Source organism: Symsagittifera roscoffensis, chromosome 4 (assembly GCF_963678635.1).
Source record: "Symsagittifera roscoffensis chromosome 4, txSymRosc1.1, whole genome shotgun sequence".
Classification (NCBI taxonomy): Eukaryota; Metazoa; Xenacoelomorpha; order Acoela; family Convolutidae; genus Symsagittifera; species Symsagittifera roscoffensis.
Genome location: NC_087065.1, coordinates 68,880,213 through 68,904,493, shown reverse-complemented (window position 1 = coordinate 68,904,493; position 24,281 = coordinate 68,880,213). Strand labels below are relative to the sequence as shown.

Sequence of the window (24,281 nt, the reverse complement as noted above, 5' to 3'; positions counted from 1 at the left end):
AAAACGGTTCAGAATTTTTAGAAAAAAATTTAAAAAGTTTTCTTTACACGTTTTGAAAAGTTTTCCTTAACATTTTGTAAGTCTTTGACAAAATTGAAAATTGCTTTAAAAAAATAAAATAATCTTAAGAAACCGAATCATGCTTAGTCGGAAATTATTCTAATATTTCAGCAATCAAATTGAAACCGAAACATGTTTAGTCGAAAATTATTCTAATATTTTAGCAATCAAATTTTGCTGATAAACTGCTGAGCTTGAAGTTTGAGTAGTCCCTGATGGCCGTTTGGGCGGACCACTCGCTGGTGAAAGAAAGCCGCTCTTCTGAAATCCGAATAATCAGGCAAGGTAGATGCTTTGTATAAGTTGAAATAATCCGTGTACGTGTACTTGTAATAGTGATCAGTTTCGAAACTGTAATCGTAACCACTGTAATCGTAATCATTGGTATAATCACTGTCGTAATCATTCTCAGTGGAGTCTTTGCTATCTTCAGTACCGTCAGAAACCCTATTCAAGTTGTCACTTCGTTTTTGACGTTTTTTTGAATTCTTAGCTCGTTTTTGATTTTTGAATGTTTTGGAATTCCCGTCTTTAAGTATTCGTTTTTTATCGGTCAATTCAATCTGATTATTTGTGTCGGAATCTTCATCGGCCTTTTGAATGAATTTCTTGTCTTTGTTCTGATTATCAACATGCCTTTTTGTTTTCCTTGGAACACTTTGGTAACTTAGCACAAAACCTTTTGTGGTCGAAGTTGTGTCGGATGTGAACCTAACAGTCAATTTAGACCCGGTTGAAAAGTAAGACGCGGGGTCTGGTAATTCTCGGCCACAAACTTCCCGATTGTTTTTTACTTTGATAGTATCAGATTGTGTTGAATTTCCGTCAAAAAATTCAAGGTAATCGTAGCATTTTCTGTTAAAAGTTCCCTCTAGATCCAGATTCTCGAAGTTTATTTCGATAACTTTATCAGGGTCTTCAGATTTGATCAACCAAACACAATTCAGCGAATTAAGGTATTCCGATGGGTAATTCGGGGAAGTAAATTTCTGAGGCTGGTCAGTCGCCGTAAGGTTTTCACCACATAATTTGATGTCACAGCCTGCCTCCTCTCTTTCGTCAAAATCTGGAAAAAATTAAAGTTTAAATTTTGCTTGCCTAAATTTTTTGGGTCCATTTTTTAGATATATATGCAAGGCTCATACTCAGTTTTTAAGGTGAAAAATTTGGCTGTGAATAATTAATTCATTGTGGTTTCTGCGATTCGCTGAGAATCTATGAAAGGTTATTCAGCCTTAGTCCGTTGTTCTTATTTTCCCACATTCCAAACGGAGGTCTTTTGTTGAGCACCGCTCTATTCTAGCTACTCAAGGTCGTTTTTTTTGCGTTCAGATTAATCACGTGGTACCAGTAGTACAGCCGAAATTGGTCAGGCTGTGTGGTAGACCTGAAGCTAGAGGTCAAGTGAGAGCTCGTTATCACACACTATCATTGCCATGGCATTGCAAGGAATCATGTTCACGAGTTGATAATCTTAACATGTACGCCTTAGCAGCCTAAATTTCAACTCTCTACAAGTTTTATCGAACTACTTCGCAATTTAATCCCTTAATTGTAAAGAATTTCTTTAGAAAACAAGACTGCCCGTATCAGGGCGTATCAGCCCTGAATGTTCCGACTACCTTTTAAGGTCTATGGAGCAGTAATAACATTAAAAAATAAAATGTAAAAAAAAATGATTTTTTTTTTAATTTGAGATTTTTTTGTCAAAATCATCCCCCCACACGCAATATAAAGTACAAAACTGCTACAGTATTATAGTTAACGAAGTTTTGACATCTTTTTTGACCAAAAATTTAGAATAATCAACAATAATAGTTTTTATCACCAACATTTTCGGCGGCTGAGTATTCCACTTACGAATCCAGCTTGTTTAGATTTTATACAAAATAGAAGCTGTTATTGAGATTGATATACACGATTTTCAGAACCTTAAAAAACCAAGATGATTCATATGACGACGTTCTTTATAAAAGTTTAAGAGTTTTTGTTCTATCAATCTTACTTATATTTAAATGCGGGTTTTTTGGTTTTACGTTAATTTTTTTTGACATAAATTTTTTGTTTAGTGGTAGAAAGCTTAAGCACTGAATCATATCGCTAATGGGTAAAGCTTTACTTAAGCATCGGCCTTTGCTTTATTGGACTTGTATTAATTCTTTTTGATACCCTTTGTGCAGCGAATTCAGACTCAAACCAAGAAAAGTTTTTGAGTTGGATAATTTTTTAAAAAATCTAAATGATCTTGATAGATAAACGTGACCACTCAAACCTTGGTGCTGTCTTATGATTTTTCAACTGTGCTCGTAATCTTTGCCTTTTTCGAGCTTAGAAAATTTAGTAGAATTTTTAGAATACCTCCAAATACCTTGTTAACTTTTGGGTTATCGTGCCATTGCTTGACTAATATAACTGCTCGTGCCATATGACATTTCTAGACTGAAATTTTAAGACTTCAAAATTTTTTAGTTATCGTGATAATGTTTAGTTTCTAACCATTTCTAGAGTGGGAAAAATATACAAAAAGAGTTATGGAGTAGTTCGGGTTGTCATTTTCATGTTCAGTGTAGCTGCATGTTACTTAAACGCTGAGAAGATGCAAATAAAACTTAAGTTGAAACTCTCATTTGATTATTTTTTGAGATTCTGGCGTTAAAGTAAGAACTTTTTTGTATCTCATGAAAACAAGGCTGCTTACAAGGCTGCTTACGATCATATTCCGAGACAAAGGTATGAAGTCTTCGTAGTTTTTTGGACTTTTTCAAAGTTATTTTTTGTAGTTACATTTTTTTGAAAAAAAGAGAATTCCTTCTTTTTCTTAAACTTTTGTAAGGCAATGTTTTAATTGTATCACAAATTTTGCGAAGCTCCGCTTCGCCTTTGTTCTGTGCCATTGTTCTGTGTCTACTATAAGTATCATTAACCAAGGTCCTTTTCAGCTCTTACCTCCTGTTAGACATTCTGCAATGCCATCACATGCTATCGCACACTGTTCGTATTCAGGGCACATAAAATAGTCCTTGTTACAAATGTTCTCCAGCTCGTCTTCTCCAGGGAGTAGGGACCCGTCTATTAGTAGGGACTTTTTTCAAGCTGTTTACGTCAAATTTATAGATCTTTATCATTCGTTATTTTCAAAGCGCTTCTTCTATATTATCTTAGCGGGCGAGCGTCAAAATTTTTTAAAAATTTTTGAAAATATTGCATCCTAATTGTATCCTGATAATACGACCAAATGTATTGCCTTTGTTCAATTTGGAACGCAATAGTCCGCGGCTAACCCGTGTCTTAAGAATGCAAAATATAGCTCGTTAATTATCCCAAATTGGTCAAATTAACAACTTTGAATTTTTAACCCCACTACTTTACAAGAAATAATCACAGGTGAATAACTTTTTAATTTTGAGCTGAAAAAAAATCCATCAAAAGGCTAGTTGAAAGGTTGAAAATTGACTGAATAAGAAAACCACTAGCATAATTGTTCCGCACTTTCTTGAAAGTCGGAACAAAAAGACTTTGTGACCGTCATACAGTTTTACATTCTGGGCAAAAATTCAAACGTGCTTTTTGATGTCTAGCCATGAAAAAGTTATGTTTTTTTTTTAGATATTTACGCGAATTCGACAGCGTTACTCCCATGTGCAAGAATTATTTGAGGTACTTTTTTAGTGAAACACTTACAAAAACAACCCATTTTTGTTCAACCAACTTTTGGGATAATTTTCTCTGTGGTCTAAAAATTTATTTAAAAGGAAAGATAACCTATTCAAAAACTTTTTATTACAATCAGCAATATGGTGCATGCCCAGATATAAGTTTTATTCAAAGTTTCCTTAAAGCTCAATAATAGGAAGGAATCAATTGAAGATTTTGATTGTTAATTGTAATTACCCTTGCGATAAGCAAGGATGTTGCAATCGAGTACTCTTAAGTAAAAACGGCAAAATTCTTTTCTTGAAAATTAAATAAAAATACTATTCTTAATTGTTGTTATTAGCTGGAGTCAGTTTTAGGAAATAAACCAGTTTTTCAGTTTTTTTGAAAAAATTACAAATTCTTTTTGGTTTTCAAATTCTTTTCGGGTCGAAAAATTTCAATTTAAAGCAGTTTTTTTTACGTTTTTTTCCTTATTTCTGTTTTTTTTTCGTTCTTTCTGTTCAGCTCATAAGGCTGCGGTTGCTTATACATCGTTTTGGAGGTATTTTTTGGAGTCATCTGGGAGCAATAATGCTTAACCATTTTTTTTTGATTTTTTTTTTGCTATTTTATATATATTCTTTGAAATAACTTTGAATTTTTTCTTACGTTTGGCTGTTTATCTGCTAGTAGCGGTTTTCATTTATTTTCCATCACAAGTGATGCAAAGCTCTGCTTTGCCTCTGTGTTCCATTTGCTTTCAATATTGGCTCTGCAAGATTTGACAATTTTTTTATATTTCTTTCCTGGTTTTGTTCCGCAACCCAGGGTCAAACATCCGCTATGTCAAACAATCGAACTTATATAATAGTTATGCAAAATTGTGAGGCTAGATTTTCGAAAATTAGACGTAGTTCAATTATCCGATTCCAATTAGCTGACTCTCGGTTTAAGGTCGCCGGTGGGCACGCTACAAACGCGTCGCGGCTTCGCGGCGATAACCGGCTCTAATCTTTTTATAGGGTCCTGCCACTATAGAGTTCGACCACTACATCATCTGTTAAACGAACGGTATAAACTGGATCTTGTCCGACTTTTTGAAAAATGTGGGAAGTTTGTCCCTGTAAAACTGTTTTTCGGATGTTTGCAACTCTTTAGGGTTTGACATATCGGATGTTTCCAGGGTACTCTCTGATATATACCAGATTTTCAAAGAAGGATCTGCTTAACAACCTCCCCTCTTGAAGAAAAAGGGTGCGATTGTTAAGTAGATTAAGTAAGTCGAAATTTTGAACACTCAGAATGCTGCAGAATTAGAATTCTCAATAAAAAGCCCTAGTGCTAATTAACTAATTTTATTTAGAGGGGTGGAGGTTCTGTAGTAGATACCATAGGAGGAGGGGTGGTTGTTTAGAAGTAAAATCCAAATTAGTTAAAAAGAGCCATGCGATCTGTTCCATGATAATTTCGGTGCAGTTGTGCAGTTCATCTGATTCGTCACTGTTGTCGCCACAGTTGTCGACATCGTTGCAGATCCAAGCTACAGGGATGCAGATGTGACTATTAGTGCACTCTCGATAATCTAAAAAAAAAACAAAGGGGGCTTTATCTTTTCCGCCCAAATTTTTAAGTAGATCCCCCCAATTGTCGTACTTGTACCAAGCGCAATAAACTAACCTTCTTGGCATGTATGAAATTCCAACTCATCAAATGCACCTGCTGCAAAGGCTTGCAGTGAGTTCTTTACATAATCATCCAATACAAGCAAGTCGCTGTATTCTTTAATTCTGCCGACCAGCGATTTGCGGACAGGATTCTCGTTGCAAACTGTTACGGCTGGAAACTCCAGTCTAGGTCTGGAAACAATTTCGATTTCAACCGAAGTAGGATAACTGAAATATTTTGCCACTATTTCATAAAGTGAGAAAGAAAATGTTATAAAAAGTCCGATGTAAATTAGGAGCCAAATAAGTTTGACGATTTTGTGATCACGTGCTATTTGCGGAACTGTGGCATCTCTTAGTTGAGCGGCCGATTCAGATAAGATTTCCTGTCTTCGTTTTTTGGAAGTTTTTGGCGGAGAATTCTCGGGTTCGAATCTGGTTTCAAGCATTTCTAAATCTGGCGACTCTTTTCCTCCGTTTGATTTTTCACGCGGCTGCATTGAAGCATAATCTTTGCTGGTGGTTGAAGACATGATTTTGTAATTGTAATTTGATGAATTAACAATAAAGTTAAGCTGTATAAGCGTGTGTTTATCAAACAATATGAAAACCTTTTGATAGAAGAATTACGTAGCAGAGGAAAAAGTTTTTGGGTATTTTGAATTTTAAAAAATGGAGGAAAGATTGGTAATTCTCAATTTTCAACTGAACTGTGGGCAATAATAAATACATAAACAGTAAATAAGCAACGGTTATGTTGTTGGAAATTTCAGAAGAACTTGAAACTATACGGAGAAAGTTGGAGAAAAACTTGAAACCTTAGATAGCTGGTATAAATAGTTTGGCCTTGGGCTGAACAAACTGCGCTGCTGTGTTGTAGCATTTTTTGACGTGTGGGCAAAATGGAAAGCAAGGTACTAGTCTCACTACAATCCGAGTTTATAGTCAAATTGTATCACAAACTATATCCAAGTTTTCTTGGTCAAATAAGTTATATTCTTCTTCGAACTGAAAACTGTTTTGGAAAATTGAGAGGGGTTGACAAGTTACCAGGGTTTGTGTTCTAAATTTGTATCTGAATATCTGAAAATGTTCTCTGGAGCCCTGAATAATGTACGCAATAGCACTTTTTCTATTCTTCAAGACGGCGTTGTTAAATGCGTTGTTAAATGCACCAGTTTTAGTAACTTTTTTTTCACCGTGAACGTATTTTGAGTTTTGAAATTGTGAATTTTGGTATTCCGCATTAGTTGGAGAATCTGTCTAATGATTTCATAAGATTCGAACTATTTTCAAGTGTTAGGAAATAGTTCGATACCCCCCCCCCCCCCCCCCCCCCCCGACGCGAGAATGGGTTGGAGAAGAGATTACTCAATTGATCCCTCAGGACTCCTATAATTCAGTTGAGACTATTTTAAAATCCCCCTTTCCAAAATGCGCGGTTGTTCACTAGATCCGTTCGTTTTTCTAGCAGATAGGCTTAACTCAAAATAGTTCAATTTATTGTTCCCACCCTTGAAAATAGGAAGGAACTTTGTAATGGGTGAGCTTTAGTTTTTTCTTTTTTTGTTTTCCTCGCAAAATCAGGTACCACAAATAATCATTGGACTGCGTTGAGTGATATATCATTTCGAAACAGTTGAGAAAGAAAATTTCCTAGAAAATTTCGATGTCGAGAAATACCGGTTTGAAATTATTTTTTCGTCAAATTTCGAGCGAGTAAAGCACGCCAGCAGGCTCATTTATGCTTAATTTAAGCCATTTACAACAACTTAATTATGCTTAAGTTTTACTCGGGTAAAGTTAGTTTTTGGCGTTTTTAACGCCATTTTGGGAATCAAAAACTTCAAAAAATCAAAACAATTGAAAAAATATTACATTTTTTCTTAATTTTTTTTTAAACAATTTTTTTGTTTTTCTAGTCCTTTAAGACTATGGTCGAAACATTGTGTTTTCTGTTCATGAACATCTGTACAAAAGGACGTATCTTTATCAGCAATTTAGCACCATCCAAAAGGTTGCTCAACAAGCTGTCCATGATTCAGGTTGCAAGCGCGCCGAAAATAAATCAATTTTCAATTTTTCATATTGTAACTACCCAACATCTTGTGACAAATTCTGAAAATCGGTTGTAAATCAATCGTTCTAGTGATGCAGCAAGGACAGAAAAAAGTGAACTTGGTCTGAAATTGGAGGGCTCGAGTTCATTTCCTTACTTTTAATTAGATAAAACGTTTGCAATTTCTAATCAACTCGGAAAAATTGCTTTGTCAATTATTTTTGAAAAAAAAACAACTAAAACCGGCTCCAATTTTTCTTGTATCAATAGAATAAAAAGATGATTGGTTTTGTGGCAACCTAGGTTAAATTTATTTTCAAATTTTTTCAAGATATGTTTTAATTTAGTTGTTGTTACCGGTCTCAATAACAACGATTGTTCGACAAAATTTTGCTATTTTGGCTGGGGTGTGGGTTATTATAAGAGTTTGCTAGTTTTTGTCTTTATTTGCAAATAGTCGTTGAGTAAATCTACAGCTGTGTCGATATTATTTGCGTTGAAACATTTTAGCAGTTCCAGTGAGATTAATAAACAATTGAAAAAAAAATCGTTTATTTTCTTTATGGCTTGGGTTTGCAGTGTGTTCTGATAAAGGATTTTTTTTACTTTTTTGCTATCAACGATTTTTATCAAAAGACTGATCAGATGACGAAATCAGATTTGACTGGGACAACTAAGCCATTGAAACCAAGTGTGCGTTTCTTGACTTACGAACAGCGTTTGATACCAATGATCTCAAACCTCTCGTGAACAAATGTTATCATGATGGTAAAAGAGGACCAGCCTATGATATTCTAGTTTCATATTCATCAGGTCGCAATTAGTTGGTATGCATCAACAAAATCTAATCGCAAAGTCCTATAGGATTCAATTTTAGGACCTCTATTTTTCAATCTGTATTTTGATGATATACCAATAAAGAAGAAAAAACACAATGTCTATTTTTATGCCGATGATACAGCTACTTGAACGCAGTCTGAAAACAAAACTTTTAAAAAAGAGACCATGAAAATGTGTTGACAAAAACAAAAAGAATTGTTGGACAAAAACAAACTACTTTTGAACTTGAGTGTAAACAAGACAGTTAGATTCTTTAATTTTGAAGACTACGACGTAATCTGCGCTTAAAATTAGTTTTTTGAAACAGAAAGCTTAAGATGTTATAAGATAGTCAGCTAACAGCCAAAAAAAACAGATAAAAATAACAATGAACTCGTTCTAGAATATGTTTGGAACAAATTCAACTTAACTTGAGATAACGTCCCACAAAAGCCTACCTGCGTACCAAAAGAATTGAAAAAATCACTGTAGCTCTGTAAATTAATTCAAAGATCAAAGCTGTATGAGGTCTCCGCTTATTCATTTAAGGATGTTAAGCTGTTTTTAAGACTTTAAGCTGACGCTAAAACTGTAATTGAACTTGCACTTAAAATGCACTCTCACTTTTGATCTTAAGCTTTGCAAGAAAAAACTAGATTAAGAGAAGTCACTTTTTTGGTTATAGGAATACAGAAAAATAGACAAAAAGACGCAATTTTTTATAGCCTAAGACAATTGACTATTAAACAGTTTTTTTGTCAAAAGTATTTGCTCAGCGTATTTTGGATTTCTTGATTCGAACGCATTTACAAGTTCGGGTTCGGGTCTAATCAAATGTTGGATAAGATTGCCATGTTCATTTCCCGAATGAAGTGCATAAATCAGCCGCTGATACTTTTTGAATTTTTATATATTATTTCCAATCTAATTTTTGATCCATATTTAACACTAATATCTCATCTCTCATCATACTGATGCACAGGGCATATTTAGGGGGGGGGGGCAATATATACTATATACTAGTTTTGAGGGGGGGAGCGCGCGCCGAAAAAACGAGATTTTTTTGTCGAAATTTTCCAAAAAGTGCCTAAAAACGCCTTTTTTGGCCCGTTTTCTCAAGATTTTGCCTGCGGCGCAGAAAGTTTAACCAAAATTGGAATAAAACAGTGCTTTGGGAGAGCCAGAAAAATCAATTTGGTCGACGACCTAAAAAAACACCGACAAAAAAAGGCCGACAAAATTTGAAAAAAAACAGTGCTTTGGGAGAGCCAGAAAAATCATTTTGGTCGACGACCTAAAAAAAAGGCCCATTTCGAGAAGTAAACATGGATAGCCGCAGAATGTTCAGACCACAGTTTTTGATCAATATTTAACCCTAATATCTCATCTCTCATCAAACTGATGGATGTCTTCATGAACATAAAGAATTCGAGAAGTAAACATGGATTGCACAAAATGTTCCGACCACAGTTTTAGAAAAATACAAAAACATTTTTTTTTCAAAATAGTTTTTTTTCCGCATGGTGTGAAAAAACAAAGATCTGAACGAAAAAAAAGAACCTAGGCATATTTGACAGTCATAGTAAAAAAAAGGCCATCCGAAAAACAGTTCTTGAATAAAATTGACTCAGAATAATGAAAAAAAAATGTAAAAATTTTTTTAAAAAACTTTTAAAAAAATTTCAATTTTTTGCAAAAATTTTTGGAATTTTAACCTTTGCTTTGAGGAAAAAAAGAAAAAAAAAATTAAATACACCCGATACAAAGTTTCTCCCCATTTTTCAAATGGTCGAAACAAGGATAAATAGCTACACAAAATGTTCAGACCTCAACTATTGAAATACAGAAGTTCAAAATTGAAGTTTTTTAACAATAAAACTATAAATATATTTTTTTTAAGAGTAAAGGGCGGATAAACTCAGTAAAAACCTGCAAATATGAATAATAGTTGTTCATGAAATGAAAAAAAATCTGAAGTATTCTTCTTAAAGGTGTTGTAGGGAAGGCTTTATTATGATACCACAATTGATTCCATGCGAGTTTACTTTGAAATAGTCAAAATAGGTCACAAAAGAAAACACAAATTCACTAAAGTTACTTCACACATCGAAAAATTATCGGAACAAAAACACAAGATTTTGATTTATCATGGAATTGTAAACAATCATTACGTCTTTTTTTCGAATGTCGGAATAACAAAACCTCGTTATAAAACACCTAAAAAATTAAGCTGTGTGGTTGTGAGTTTAAAGGCAAAACTAGGTTTTTTTGGTCAATTTTTTTGTTTAAAAATTCATTTATCATTATAGATGAGGGAAGCTTTCATGATCTACTCATTTCGAGAAACAAAAAATATTGCTCGTATTGCGCATCACTGAGAAAACCACTTTTCTAAAGTTTTTTGAAATTGTTCAACATATGACTGAAAGGCTTTCAATATGATATTTCACTCGATGCAACCCGATGATTAAATTTAATAGAAAGAATACAAAGTTTTGCCTGGAAAAAAAGAAAAACATTAATCACTCCCGAATAAAAATTTGCTCTTCAATTTTTCTACCGGTCAAAACAGCAAGGAAAACGAGCTGCTGTGCAAGTGACTTCAACGATTAAATAAAGAAGTTCAAAATTGTTTTTGTTTATGTTTTTGCAATTAATTTATCATTACAGGGCGGCTTAATTGATTAAACATTTGCAAAAATTGAATGTACTACTGGCAAAATTGTTGAAAAAAAATTTGAAACTGTCATTTCTATGTATCGGTTCTATTTTCAAAGAAACTTGGGCTCCTATCGCTAGTGAAGGCTTTTTTATGATACCACAATTGATTCCATGTATTTTTTGAGGTAGCCAAAATGCGTCAGAAAACAAAACACAATTTTCAACATTTTTACTTCCCACACCGAAAAATGATCGGAACAAAATCACAAGATTGAAACTAATCCTGAGCATTAAACGATTATTCCGTATTCTTCGAATGTCGGAACAACAAAACATCTTTATATACACCTAAATAAATAAACTGTGAGGTTGTGAATTGAGAAGTAAAACTAAATAAAACAAGGACAGCCGGTTACTGAGCAAGTAACCCAGAATGTTACGACCAAAGACTTCAAAAAAAAAAACATTCGATTTAGTTTCGTATTTTCTGCGTGGTGTAATAAACAGATGTGAACAGAAACAAAAGATTTTAACCAAATAAGACATGGTAAAAAAGGCCAATTGAAAAAAGATTTGAAGAAAAAAAATATACTGGAAAAAATATTACAAATTTCGAAAACTTTTTGAAATTTTTTATGCAGAACTTTTTTGTAACTTCGAATTTTTTATTCTCAAAATGGCGCTTGAAATAAAAAAATAACTTAAATTGAATGAAATTAAATTTTCCAGGCTTAAATTGATCTTAAACATGTTATAGTAAGCTTGCACGCTCACTTTATTAGCTAGAAAATTGACCAAAACACAAAAATTTCAAACCGGTTTTTCTCAACACTTAGAAAACTTTTTAGTTTTCACCAATCGTTCAAACTATGGCTGAAAAGCCGTTAAAATGATTTTTTCACCGAGTTATTTCGCTGATTGTTTGTGGTACTGGATTTTGCGGGGAAAACAAAAAGAGAAAAATGAATAAAATCTAGACACGCTCGTATGCAAATTTCTTCCCAAAATTTTGAGTGATCGGAACAGCAAGGATAACCAGTTACTGTTCAAGTGACACAAAATGTTCAGACTCCTACGATTGAAACACAGAAGTTCAAAACTGAGAATTTTCTTATAAAAGAATTTAAAAAAAACATTTTTCGCTAATTTTTTTCTATCAGTAAAGGGCGGGTTATTTTTCAACTCCTATCACAAGCGAAGTCTTCTTTATGATACAGCAATTGATTCCACTGAAGTTTTTTGAGGTAGTCAAACTGCGTCAGAAAAAAAGCACAAATTTCACCATTGTTAATTTGGAACAAAGGCACAGGAAAAGTGATCGGAACAAAAGCACAAGATGTTGTTTAATCATGAAGCCCTTAAAAAGTTTTTCCGTTGTCTTCGAATGTCGTAAAAACAAAACCTGTTATAAAACACCAAACTATACAGTTTTTTGGTGGATGTGAGTTCTAAAAAAAGGTAAAAAGCAAATCTAAATAAATCAAGGACAGCCGGTTACTGTGCATTTTCTTTATGGCTTGGGTTTGCAGTGTGTTCTGATAAACGATTTTTTTTTACTTTTTTGCTATCAACGATTTTTATCAAAAGACTGATCAGATGACGAAATCAGATTTGACTGGGACAACTAAGCCATTGAAACCAAGTGTGCGTTTCTTGACTTACGAACAGCGTTTGATACCAATGATCTCAAACCTCTCTTGAACAAATGTTATCATGATGGTAAAAGAGGACCAGCCTATGATATTCTAGTTTCATATTCATCAGGTCGCAATTAGTTGGTATGCATCAACAAAATCTAATCGCAAAGTCCTATAGGATTCAATTTTAGGACCTCTATTTTTCAATCTGTATTTTGATGATATACCAATAAAGAAGAAAAAACACAATGTTTATTTTTATGCCGATGATACAGCTACTTGAACGCAGTCTGAAAACAAAACTTTTAAAAAAGAGACCATGAAAATGTGTTGACAAAAACAAAAAGAATTGTTGGACAAAAACAAACTACTTTTGAACTTGAGTGTAAACAAGACAGTTAGATTCTTTAATTTTGAAGACTACGACGTAATCTGCGCTTAAAATTAGTTTTTTGAAACAGAAAGCTTAAGATGTTATAAGATAGTCAGCTAACAGCCAAACAAAAACAGATAAAAATAACAATGAACTCGTTCTAGAATATGTTTGGAACAAATTCAACTTAACTTGAGATAACGTCCCACAAAAGCCTACCTGCGTACCAAAAGAATTGAAAAAACCACTGTAGCTCTGTAAATTAATTCAAAGATCAAAGCTGTATGAGGTCTCCGCTTATTCATTTAAGGATGTTAAGCTGTTTTTAAGACTTTAAGCTGACGCTAAAACTGTAATTGAACTTGCACTTAAAATGCACTCTCACTTTTGATCTTAAGCTTTGCAAGAAAAAACTAGATTAAGAGAAGTCACTTTTTTGGTTATAGGAATACAGAAAAATAGACAAAAAGACGCAATTTTTTATAGCCTAAGACAATTGACTATTAAACAGTTTTTTTGCCAAAATGCGTCAAACAATCATTACGTCTTTTTTTCGAATGTCGGAATAACAAAACCTCGTTATAAAACACCTAAAAAATTAAGCTGTGTGGTTGTGAGTTTAAAGGCAAAACTAGGTTTTTTTGGTCAATTTTTTTGTTTAAAAATTCATTTATCATTATAGATGAGGGAAGCTTTGATGATCTACTCATTTCGAGAAACAAAAAATATTGCTCGTATTGCGCATCACTGAGAAAACCACTTTTCTAAAGTTTTTTGAAATTGTTCAACATATGACTGAAAGGCTTTCAATATGATATTTCACTCGATGCAACCCGATGATTAAATTTAATAGAAAGAATACAAAGTTTTGCCTGGAAAAAAAGAAAAAACATTAATCACTCCCGAATAAAAATTTGCTCTTCAATTTTTCTACAAAATGCGTCAGAAAACGCGTCAGAAAACAAATTGACTATTAAACGCGTCAGTTTTTTTGCCAAAATGCGTCAGAAAACAAAACACAATTTTCAACATTTTTACTTCCCACACCGAAAAATGATCGGAACAAAATCACAAGATTGAAACTAATCCTGAGCATTAAACGATTATTCCGTATTCTTCGAATGTCGGAACAACAAAACATCTTTATATACACCTAAATAAATAAACTGTGAGGTTGTGAATTGAGAAGTAAAACTAAATAAAACAAGGACAGCCGGTTACTGAGCAAGTAACCCAGAATGTTACGACCAAAGACTTCAAAAAAAAAACATTCGATTTAGTTTCGTATTTTCTGCGTGGTGTAATAAACAGATGTGAACAGAAACAAAAGATTTTAACCAAATAAGACATGGTAAAAAAGGCCAATTGAAAAAAGATTTGAAGAAAAAAAATATACTGGAAAAAATATTACAAATTTCGAAAACTTTTTGAAATTTTTTATGCAGAACTTTTTTGTAACTTCGAATTTTTTATTCTCAAAATGGCGCTTGAAACAAAAAAAATAACTTAAATTGAATGAAATTAAATTTTCCAGGCTTAAATTGATCTTAAACATGTTATAGTAAGCTTGCACGCTCACTTTATTAGCTAGAAAATTGACCAAAACACAAAAATTTCAAACCGGTTTTTCTCAACGTTTAGAAAACTTTTTAGTTTTCACCAATCGTTCAAACTATGGCTGAAAAGCCGTTAAAATGATTTTTTCACCGAGTTATTTCGCTGATTGTTTGTGGTACTGGATTTTGCGGGGAAAACAAAAAGAGAAAAATGAATAAAATCTAGACACGCTCGTATGCAAATTTCTTCCCAAAATTTTGAGTGATCGGAACAGCAAGGATAACCAGTTACTGTTCAAGTGACACAAAATGTTCAGACTCCTACGATTGAAACACAGAAGTTCAAAACTGAGAATTTTCTTATAAAAGAATTTAAAAAAAAACATTTTTCGCTAATTTTTTTCTATCAGTAAAGGGCGGGTTATTTTTCAACTCCTATCACAAGCGAAGTCTTCTTTATGATACAGCAATTGATTCCACTGAAGTTTTTTGAGGTAGTCAAACTGCGTCAGAAAAAAAACACAAATTTCACCATTGTTAATTTGGAACAAAGGCACAGGAAAAGTGATCGGAACAAAAGCACAAGATGTTGTTTAATCATGAAGCCCTTAAAAAGTTTTTCCGTTGTCTTCGAATGTCGTAAAAACAAAACCTGTTATAAAACACCAAACTATACAGTTTTTTGGTGGATGTGAGTTCTAAAAAAAGGTAAAAAGCAAATCTAAATAAATCAAGGACAGCCGGTTACTGTGCATTTTCTTTATGGCTTGGGTTTGCAGTGTGTTCTGATAAACGATTTTTTTTTACTTTTTTGCTATCAACGATTTTTATCAAAAGACTGATCAGATGACGAAATCAGATTTGACTGGGACAACTAAGCCATTGAAACCAAGTGTGCGTTTCTTGACTTACGAACAGCGTTTGATACCAATGATCTCAAACCTCTCTTGAACAAATGTTATCATGATGGTAAAAGAGGACCAGCCTATGATATTCTAGTTTCATATTCATCAGGTCGCAATTAGTTGGTATGCATCAACAAAATCTAATCGCAAAGTCCTATAGGATTCAATTTTAGGACCTCTATTTTTCAATCTGTATTTTGATGATATACCAATAAAGAAGAAAAAACACAATGTTTATTTTTATGCCGATGATACAGCTACTTGAACGCAGTCTGAAAACAAAACTTTTAAAAAAGAGACCATGAAAATGTGTTGACAAAAACAAAAAGAATTGTTGGACAAAAACAAACTACTTTTGAACTTGAGTGTAAACAAGACAGTTAGATTCTTTAATTTTGAAGACTACGACGTAATCTGCGCTTAAAATTAGTTTTTTGAAACAGAAAGCTTAAGATGTTATAAGATAGTCAGCTAACAGCCAAAAAAAAACAGATAAAAATAACAATGAACTCGTTCTAGAATATGTTTGGAACAAATTCAACTTAACTTGAGATAACGTCCCACAAAAGCCTACCTGCGTACCAAAAGAATTGAAAAAATCACTGTAGCTCTGTAAATTAATTCAAAGATCAAAGCTGTATGAGGTCTCCGCTTATTCATTTAAGGATGTTAAGCTGTTTTTAAGACTTTAAGCTGACGCTAAAACTGTAATTGAACTTGCACTTAAAATGCACTCTCACTTTTGATCTTAAGCTTTGCAAGAAAAAACTAGATTAAGAGAAGTCACTTTTTTGGTTATAGGAATACAGAAAAATAGACAAAAAGACGCAATTTTTTATAGCCTAAGACAATTGACTATTAAACAGTTTTTTTGTCAAAAGTATTTGCTCAGCGTATTTTGGATTTCTTGATTCGAACGCATTTACAAGTTCGGGTTCGGGTCTAATCAAATGTTGGATAAGATTGCCATGTTCATTTCCCGAATGAAGTGCATAAATCAGCCGCTGATACTTTTTGAATTTTTATATATTATTTCCAATCTAATTTTTGATCCATATTTAACACTAATATCTCATCTCTCATCATACTGATGCACAGGGCATATTTAGGGGGGGGGGGGCAATATATACTATATACTAGTTTTGAGGGGGGGAGCGCGCGCCGAAAAAACGAGATTTTTTTGTCGAAATTTTCCAAAAAGTGCCTAAAAACGCCTTTTTTGGCCCGTTTTCTCAAGATTTTGCCTGCGGCGCAGAAAGTTTAACCAAAATTGGAATAAAACAGTGCTTTGGGAGAGCCAGAAAAATCAATTTGGTCGACGACCTAAAAAAACACCGACAAAAAAGGCCGACAAAATTTGAAAAAAAAACAGTGCTTTGGGAGAGCCAGAAAAATCATTTTGGTCGACGACCTAAAAAAAAGGCCCATTTCGAGAAGTAAACATGGATAGCCGCAGAATGTTCAGACCACAGTTTTTGATCAATATTTAACCCTAATATCTCATCTCTCATCAAACTGATGGATGTCTTCATGAACATAAAGAATTCGAGAAGTAAACATGGATTGCACAAAATGTTCCGACCACAGTTTTAGAAAAATACAAAAACATTTTTTTTTCAAAATAGTTTTTTTTCCGCATGGTGTGAAAAAACAAAGATCTGAACGAAAAAAAAGAACCTAGGCATATTTGACAGTCATAGTAAAAAAAGGCCATCCGAAAAACAGTTCTTGAATAAAATTGACTCAGAATAATGAAAAAAAAATGTAAAAATTTTTTTAAAAAACTTTTAAAAAAATTTCAATTTTTTGCAAAAATTTTTGGAATTTTAACCTTTGCTTTGAGGAAAAAAAGAAAAAAAAATTAAATACACCCGATACAAAGTTTCTCCCCATTTTTCAAATGGTCGAAACAAGGATAAATAGCTACACAAAATGTTCAGACCTCAACTATTGAAATACAGAAGTTCAGAAGTTTAACAATAAAACTATAAATAAATTTTTTTTAAGAGTAAAGGGCGGATAAACTCAGTAAAAACCTGCAAATATGAATAATAGTTGTTCATGAAATGAAAAAAAATCTGAAGTATTCTTCTTAAAGGTGTTGTAGGGAAGGCTTTATTATGATACCACAATTGATTCCATGCGAGTTTACTTTGAAATAGTCAAAATAGGTCACAAAAGAAAACACAAATTCTTTAAAGTTACTTCACACATCGAAAAATTATCGGAACAAAAACACAAGATTTTGACTTATCATGGAATTGTAAACAATCATTACGTCTTTTTTTCGAATGTCGGAATAACAAAACCTCGTTATAAAACACCTATAAAATTAAGCTGTGTGGTTGTGAGTTTAAAGGCAAAACTAGGTTTTTTTGGTCAATTTTTTTGTTTAAAAATTCATTTATCATTATAGATGAGGGAAGCTTTCATGATCTACTCATTTCGAGAAACAAAAAATATTGCTCGTATTGCGCATCACTGAGAAAACCACTTTTCTAAAGTTTTTTGAAATTGTTCAACATATGACTGAAAGGCTTTCAATATGATATTTCACTCGATGCAACCCGATGATTAAATTTAATAGAAAGAATACAAAGTTTTGCCTGGAAAAAAAGAAAAAACATTAATCACTCCCGAATAAAAATTTGCTCTTCAATTTTTCTACCGGTCAAAACAGCAAGGAAAACGAGCTGCTGTGCAAGTGACTTCAACGATTAAATAAAGAAGTTCAAAATTGTTTTTGTTTATGTTTTTGCAATTAATTTATCATTACAGGGCGGCTTAATTGATTAAACATTTGCAAAAATTGAATGTACTACTGGCAAAATTGTTGAAAAAAAATTTGAAACTGTCATTTCTATGTATCGGTTCTATTTTCAAAGAAACTTGGGCTCCTATCGCTAGTGAAGGCTTTTTTATGATACCACAATTGATTCCATGTATTTTTTGAGGTAGCCAAAATGCGTCAGAAAACAAAACACAATTTTCAACATTTTTACTTCCCACACCGAAAAATGATCGGAACAAAATCACAAGATTGAAACTAATCCTGAGCATTAAACGATTATTCCGTATTCTTCGAATGTCGGAACAACAAAACATCTTTATATACACCTAAATAAATAAACTGTGAGGTTGTGAATTGAGAAGTAAAACTAAATAAAACAAGGACAGCCGGTTACTGAGCAAGTAACCCAGAATGTTACGACCAAAGACTTCAAAAAAAAAAACATTCGATTTAGTTTCGTATTTTCTGCGTGGTGTAATAAACAGATGTGAACAGAAACAAAAGATTTTAACCAAATAAGACATGGTAAAAAAGGCCAATTGAAAAAAGATTTGAAGAAAAAAAATATACTGGAAAAAATATTACAAATTTCGAAAACTTTTTGAAATTTTTTATGCAGAACTTTTTTGTAACTTCGAATTTTTTATTCTCAAAATGGCGCTTGAAATAAAAAAATAACTTAAATTGAATGAAATTAAATTTTCCAGGCTTAAATTGATCTTAAACATGTTATAGTAAGCTTGCACGCTCACTTTATTAGCTAGAAAATTGACCAAAACACAAAAATTTCAAACCGGTTTTTCTCAACACTTAGAAAACTTTTTAGTTTTCACCAATCGTTCAAACTATGGCTGAAAAGCCGTTAAAATGATTTTTTCACCGAGTTATTTCGCTGATTGTTTGTGGTACTGGATTTTGCGGGGAAAACAAAAAGAGAAAAATGAATAAAATCTAGACACGCTCGTATGCAAATTTCTTCCCAAAATTTTGAGTGATCGGAACAGCAAGGATAACCAGTTACTGTTCAAGTGACACAAAATGTTCAGACTCCTACGATTGAAACACAGAAGTTCAAAACTGAGAATTTTCTTATAAAAGAATTTAAAAAAAACATTTTTCGCTAATTTTTTTCTATCAGTAAAGGGCGGGTTATTTTTCAACTCCTATCACAAGCGAAGTCTTCTTTATGATACAGCAATTGATTCCACTGAAGTTTTTTGAGGTAGTCAAACTGCGTCAGAAAAAAAGCACAAATTTCACCATTGTTAATTTGGAACAAAGGCACAGGAAAAGTGATCGGAACAAAAGCACAAGATGTTGTTTAATCATGAAGCCCTTAAAAAGTTTTTCCGTTGTCTTCGAATGTCGTAAAAACAAAACCTGTTATAAAACACCAAACTATACAGTTTTTTGGTGGATGTGAGTTCTAAAAAAAGGTAAAAAGCAAATCTAAATAAATCAAGGACAGCCGGTTACTGTGCAAGTAGCACAGAATGTTCCGACTGAGAGTTTCGTTTTTTTTTCTGCGTGGTGTGATAAACAGATGTTAACAAAAAAAATTTTAAGCATAACCGACATAGTAAAGTAGGTCAATTGAAAAAAGATTTGAAGAAAAAAAAATACTGGAAAAAAATTACAAATTTCGAAAACTTTTTGAAATTTTGTTATGCAGAACTTTTTTGTAACTTCGAATTTTTTATTCTCAAAATGGCGCTTGAAATAAAAAAAATAACTTAAATTGAATGAAATTAAATTTTCCAGGCTTAAATTGATCTTAAACATGTTATAGTAAGCTTGCACGCTCACTTTATTAGCTAGAAAATTGACCAAAACACAAAAATTTCAAACCGGTTTTTCTCAACACTTAGAAAACTTTTTAGTTTTCACCAATCGTTCAAACTATGGCTGAAAAGCCATTAAAATGATTTTTTCACCGAGTTATTTCGCTGATTGTTTGTGGTACTGGATTTTGCGGGGAAAACAAAAAGAGAAAAATGAATAAAATCTAGACACGCTCGTATGCAAATTTCTTCCCAAAATTTTGAGTGATCGGAACAGCAAGGATAACCAGTTACTGTTCAAGTGACACAAAATGTTCAGACTCCTACGATTGAAACACAGAAGTTCAAAACTGAGAATTTTCTTATAAAAGAATTTAAAAAAAACATTTTTCGCTAATTTTTTTCTATCAGTAAAGGGCGGGTTATTTTTCAACTCCTATCACAAGCGAAGTCTTCTTTATGATACAGCAATTGATTCCACTGAAGTTTTTTGAGGTAGTCAAACTGCGTCAGAAAAAAAGCACAAATTTCACCATTGTTAATTTGGAACAAAGGCACAGGAAAAGTGATCGGAACAAAAGCACAAGATGTTGTTTAATCATGAAGCCCTTAAAAATTTTTCCGTTGTCTTCGAATGTCGTAAAAACAAAACCTGTTATAAAACTACAAACTATACAGTTTTTTTGGATGTGAGTTCTAAAAAAAGGTAAAAAGCAAATCTAAATAAATCAAGGACAGCCGGTTACTGTGCAAGTAGCACAGAATGTTCCGACTGAGAGTTTCGTTTTTTTTTTCTGCGTGGTGTGATAAACAGATGTTAACAAAAAAAAGATTTTAAGCATAATCGACATAGTAAAGTAGGTCAATTGAAAAAAGATTTGAAGAAAAAAAATATACTGGAAAAAATATTACAATTTTCGAAAACTTTTTGAAATTTTTTATGCAGAACTTTTTTGTAACTTCGAAATTTTTATTCTCAAAATGGCGCTTGAACTAAAAAAAATAACCTAAATTGATCGAAAATAAATTTTCCAGGCTTAAATTGATCTTAAACAAGTTATAGTAAGCTTGCACGCTCACTTTATTAGCTAGAAAATTGACCAAAACACAAAAATTTCAAACCGGTTTTTCTCAACACTTAGAAAACTTTTTAGTTTTCACCAATCGTTCAAACTATGGCTGAAAAGCCGTTAAAATGATTTTTTCACCGAGTTATTTCGCTGATTGTTTGTGGTACTGGATTTTGCGGGGAAAACAAAAAGAGAAAAAGGAATAAAATCTAGACACGCTCGTATGCAAATTTCTTCTCAAAATTTTGAGTGATCGGAACAGCAAGGATAACCAGTTACTGTTCAAGTGACACAAAATGTTCAGACTCCTACGATTGAAACACAGAAGTTCAAAACTGAGAATTTTCTTATAAAAGAATTTAAAAAAAAACATTTTTCGCTAATTTTTTTCTATCAGTAAAGGGCGGGTTATTTTTCAACTCCTATCACAAGCGAAGTCTTCTTTATGATACAGCAATTGATTCCACTGAAGTTTTTTGAGGTAGTCAAACTGCGTCAGAAAAAAAGCACAAATTTCACCATTGTTAATTTGGAACAAAGGCACAGGAAAAGTGATCGGAACAAAAGCACAAGATGTTGTTTAATCATGAAGCCCTTAAAAAGTTTTTCCGTTGTCTTCGAATGTCGTAAAAACAAAACCTGTTATAAAACACCAAACTATACAGTTTTTTGGATGTGAGTTCTAAAAAAAGGTAAAAAGCAAATCTAAATAAATCAAGGACAGCCGGTTACTGTGCAAGTAGCACAGAATGTTCCGACTGAGAGTTTCGTTTTTTTTCTGCGTGTTGTGATAAACAGATGTTAACAAAAAAAATATTTTAAGCATAATCGACATAGTAAAGTATGTCAATTGAAAAAAGATTTGAAGAAAAAAAATATACTGGAAAAAATATTACAAATTTCGAAAACTTTTTGAAATTTTTTATGCAGAACTTTTTTGTAACTTCGAATTTTTTATTCTCAAAATGGCGCTTGAAATAAAAAAAATAACTTAAATTGAATGAACTTAAATTTTCCAGGCTTAAATTGATCTTAAACAAGTTATAGTAAGCTTGCACGCTCACTTTATTAGCTAGAAAATTGACCAAAACACAAAAATTTCAAACCGGTTTTTCTCAACACTTAGAAAACTTTTTAGTTTTCACCAATCGTTCAAACTATGGCTGAAAAGCCGTTAAAATGATTTTTTCACCGAGTTATTTCGCTGATTGTTTGTGGTACTGGATTTTGCGGGGAAAACAAAAAGAGAAAAATGAATAAAATCTAGACACGCTCGTATGCAAATTTCTTCCCAAAATTTTGAGTGATCGGAACAGCAAGGATAACCAGTTACTGTTCAAGTGACACAAAATGTTCAGACTCCTACGATTGAAACACAGAAGTTCAAAACTGAGAATTTTCTTATCAAAGAATTTAAAAAAAAAACATTTTTCGCTAATTTTTTTCTATCAGTAAAGGGCGGGTTATTTTTCAACTCCTATCACAAGCGAAGTCTTCTTTCTGATACAGCAATTGATTCCACTGAAGTTTTTTGAGGTAGTCAAACTGCGTCAGAAAAAAAGCACAAAATTCACCATTGTTAATTTGGAACAAAGGCACAGGAAAAGTGATCGGAACAAAAGCACAAGATGTTGTTTAATCATGAAGCCCTTAAAAAGTTTTTCCGTTGTCTTCGAATGTCGTAAAAACAAAACCTGTTATAAAACACCAAACTATACAGTTTTTTGGATGTGAGTTCTAAAAAAAGGTAAAAAGCAAATCTAAATAAATCAAGGACAGCCGGTTACTGTGCAAGTAGCACAGAATGTTCCGACTGAGAGTTTCGTTTTTTTTTTCTGCGTGGTGTGATAAACAGATGTTAACAAAAAAAAGATTTTAAGCATAATCGACATAGTAAAGTAGGTCAATTGAAAAAAAAAATAATTAGAAGAATATTTACAAAAACAAAAATATTCAGTAAAACGCTTTTTCTATTTAGTTTTTGAAGAATATTTACTAAAACAAAACAAAAAAATCTTAGTAATAAGTTTTTGATTCTTAACATGATTTTGATTCTTAAAATGGCGCTAATAACAAAAAAAATCTTAACTTGAGTGAAAATAAATTTTCACGGCTTAAACTGAGCTTAAATAATCTATAGTAAGCTTGCACGCTCACTGTATTAGCTAGAAAATTGACTAAAATATAAAAATTTCAAATTTTTTTTAACTCTGCGAAATGTTTTTCAAGGTTTCAAATTCCGTTCAAACTATGACTGAAAGGGCATTAATATGATATATCAGTCGATCTATTCCGCTGATTATTTGCGGTACCTGATTTTGCTGGGCAAACAAGTGAAACGGGGTTGAAAATTTTAATCTGTGTAACAATCAATAATTGCAGTTTTTGTCAATCTAATGAAAAGATAAATAACTAAAAGATATTCATTAAGATATCTTTTCAATTTTTGAAAGAGTATTAAGAGTCTAAGAGTATCACGTTTCAACAAGCAGCGGTAAATCAACTATAATGGATAAAAGCAAAAAAACAACATGCCAAAATTATGCCATTTAAGTTGAGAATGCGACGGTAAAACATATTTGCAACTCAGAAATAAAAGAAAAAAACAAAGAACACTAGCAGTTAAAAACGTAAGGCCTGAAAACTAGACTCATATGATAAATAAATGAACGAATACAGTTTTTTGATATGCAAAAAAAAGTTTCAATGTTTATGACAACTTTCTTACGTTTCAAACTTTTGCGGAGGGTTCTTACTTCTTACTCTTCAAACAGAAAGTACAAATAAAAATCAAAGGCTATATAGCAGCTCAAGTATAATTCAGTTGTTTTTCAGCAAGAGTTCTAAAGTTTTGCGCCCCTGGTCATTAAGGTTTTTTATTTTTTTATGGGCGCCTAAATAAATAATGCAAAAAACATCAAAAGTCTGAGATGCAATAAAAGTATAAAACCTTTCTTTTCCTTTTTCAAAATAAACAAAAATGCTCTTAACAAGTTCGGTGAATTATTTAGAAAATATTTATCACAATATTTTAGTCCTCTAAATCCCGCAAAAGCTTTATGTGATGTATCGCCATCCAAAACAGTTCGAAATTTTGCAATTTTGTATAAAACTGATTTTTGCGTCTTCCTATGACAAATTTGAATCGACAAAAAAATAAGCCGAACGATTTAAATTGCCAAAAAAATTTTACTGGCAAAAATTATTTGACCCATGGGACCAAGTGAACAATCTCCCACTAAATCAACTCAGTGGGGAGATTGGTCACT

At 32.5% G+C, this 24,281-nt stretch overlaps 2 protein-coding genes across 3 annotated transcripts; both read right to left on the bottom strand.

Annotated features, from left to right (window-relative positions):
- Positions 1 to 227: 227 nt before the first annotated feature.
- On the bottom strand, positions 228 to 4,076 carry LOC134845003 (bone morphogenetic protein 1-like). Its single transcript, XM_063861834.1, has 2 exons — positions 3,007 to 4,076; positions 228 to 1,126 (listed from the first exon to the last, which is right to left on the bottom strand). The coding sequence occupies exons 1-2, from the start codon at positions 3,068 to 3,070 to the stop codon at positions 228 to 230; spliced, it is 963 nt and encodes a 320-aa protein (XP_063717904.1). The 5' UTR covers positions 3,071 to 4,076.
- A 266-nt stretch (positions 4,077 to 4,342) lies between these two features.
- On the bottom strand, positions 4,343 to 24,032 carry LOC134844651 (acid-sensing ion channel 5-like). Of its 2 annotated transcripts, XM_063861448.1 has the most exons (3): positions 23,963 to 24,032; positions 5,374 to 6,464; positions 4,343 to 5,278 (listed from the first exon to the last, which is right to left on the bottom strand). In XM_063861448.1, the coding sequence occupies exons 2-3, from the start codon at positions 5,891 to 5,893 to the stop codon at positions 5,052 to 5,054; spliced, it is 747 nt and encodes a 248-aa protein (XP_063717518.1). In that variant the 5' UTR covers positions 5,894 to 6,464; positions 23,963 to 24,032; the 3' UTR covers positions 4,343 to 5,051. The 2 variants fall into 2 exon arrangements, with proteins under 2 accessions (XP_063717518.1, XP_063717517.1); XM_063861447.1 differs by lacking the exon at positions 23,963 to 24,032 and having other exon boundaries at positions 5,374 to 6,641.
- Positions 24,033 to 24,281: the final 249 nt, after the last annotated feature.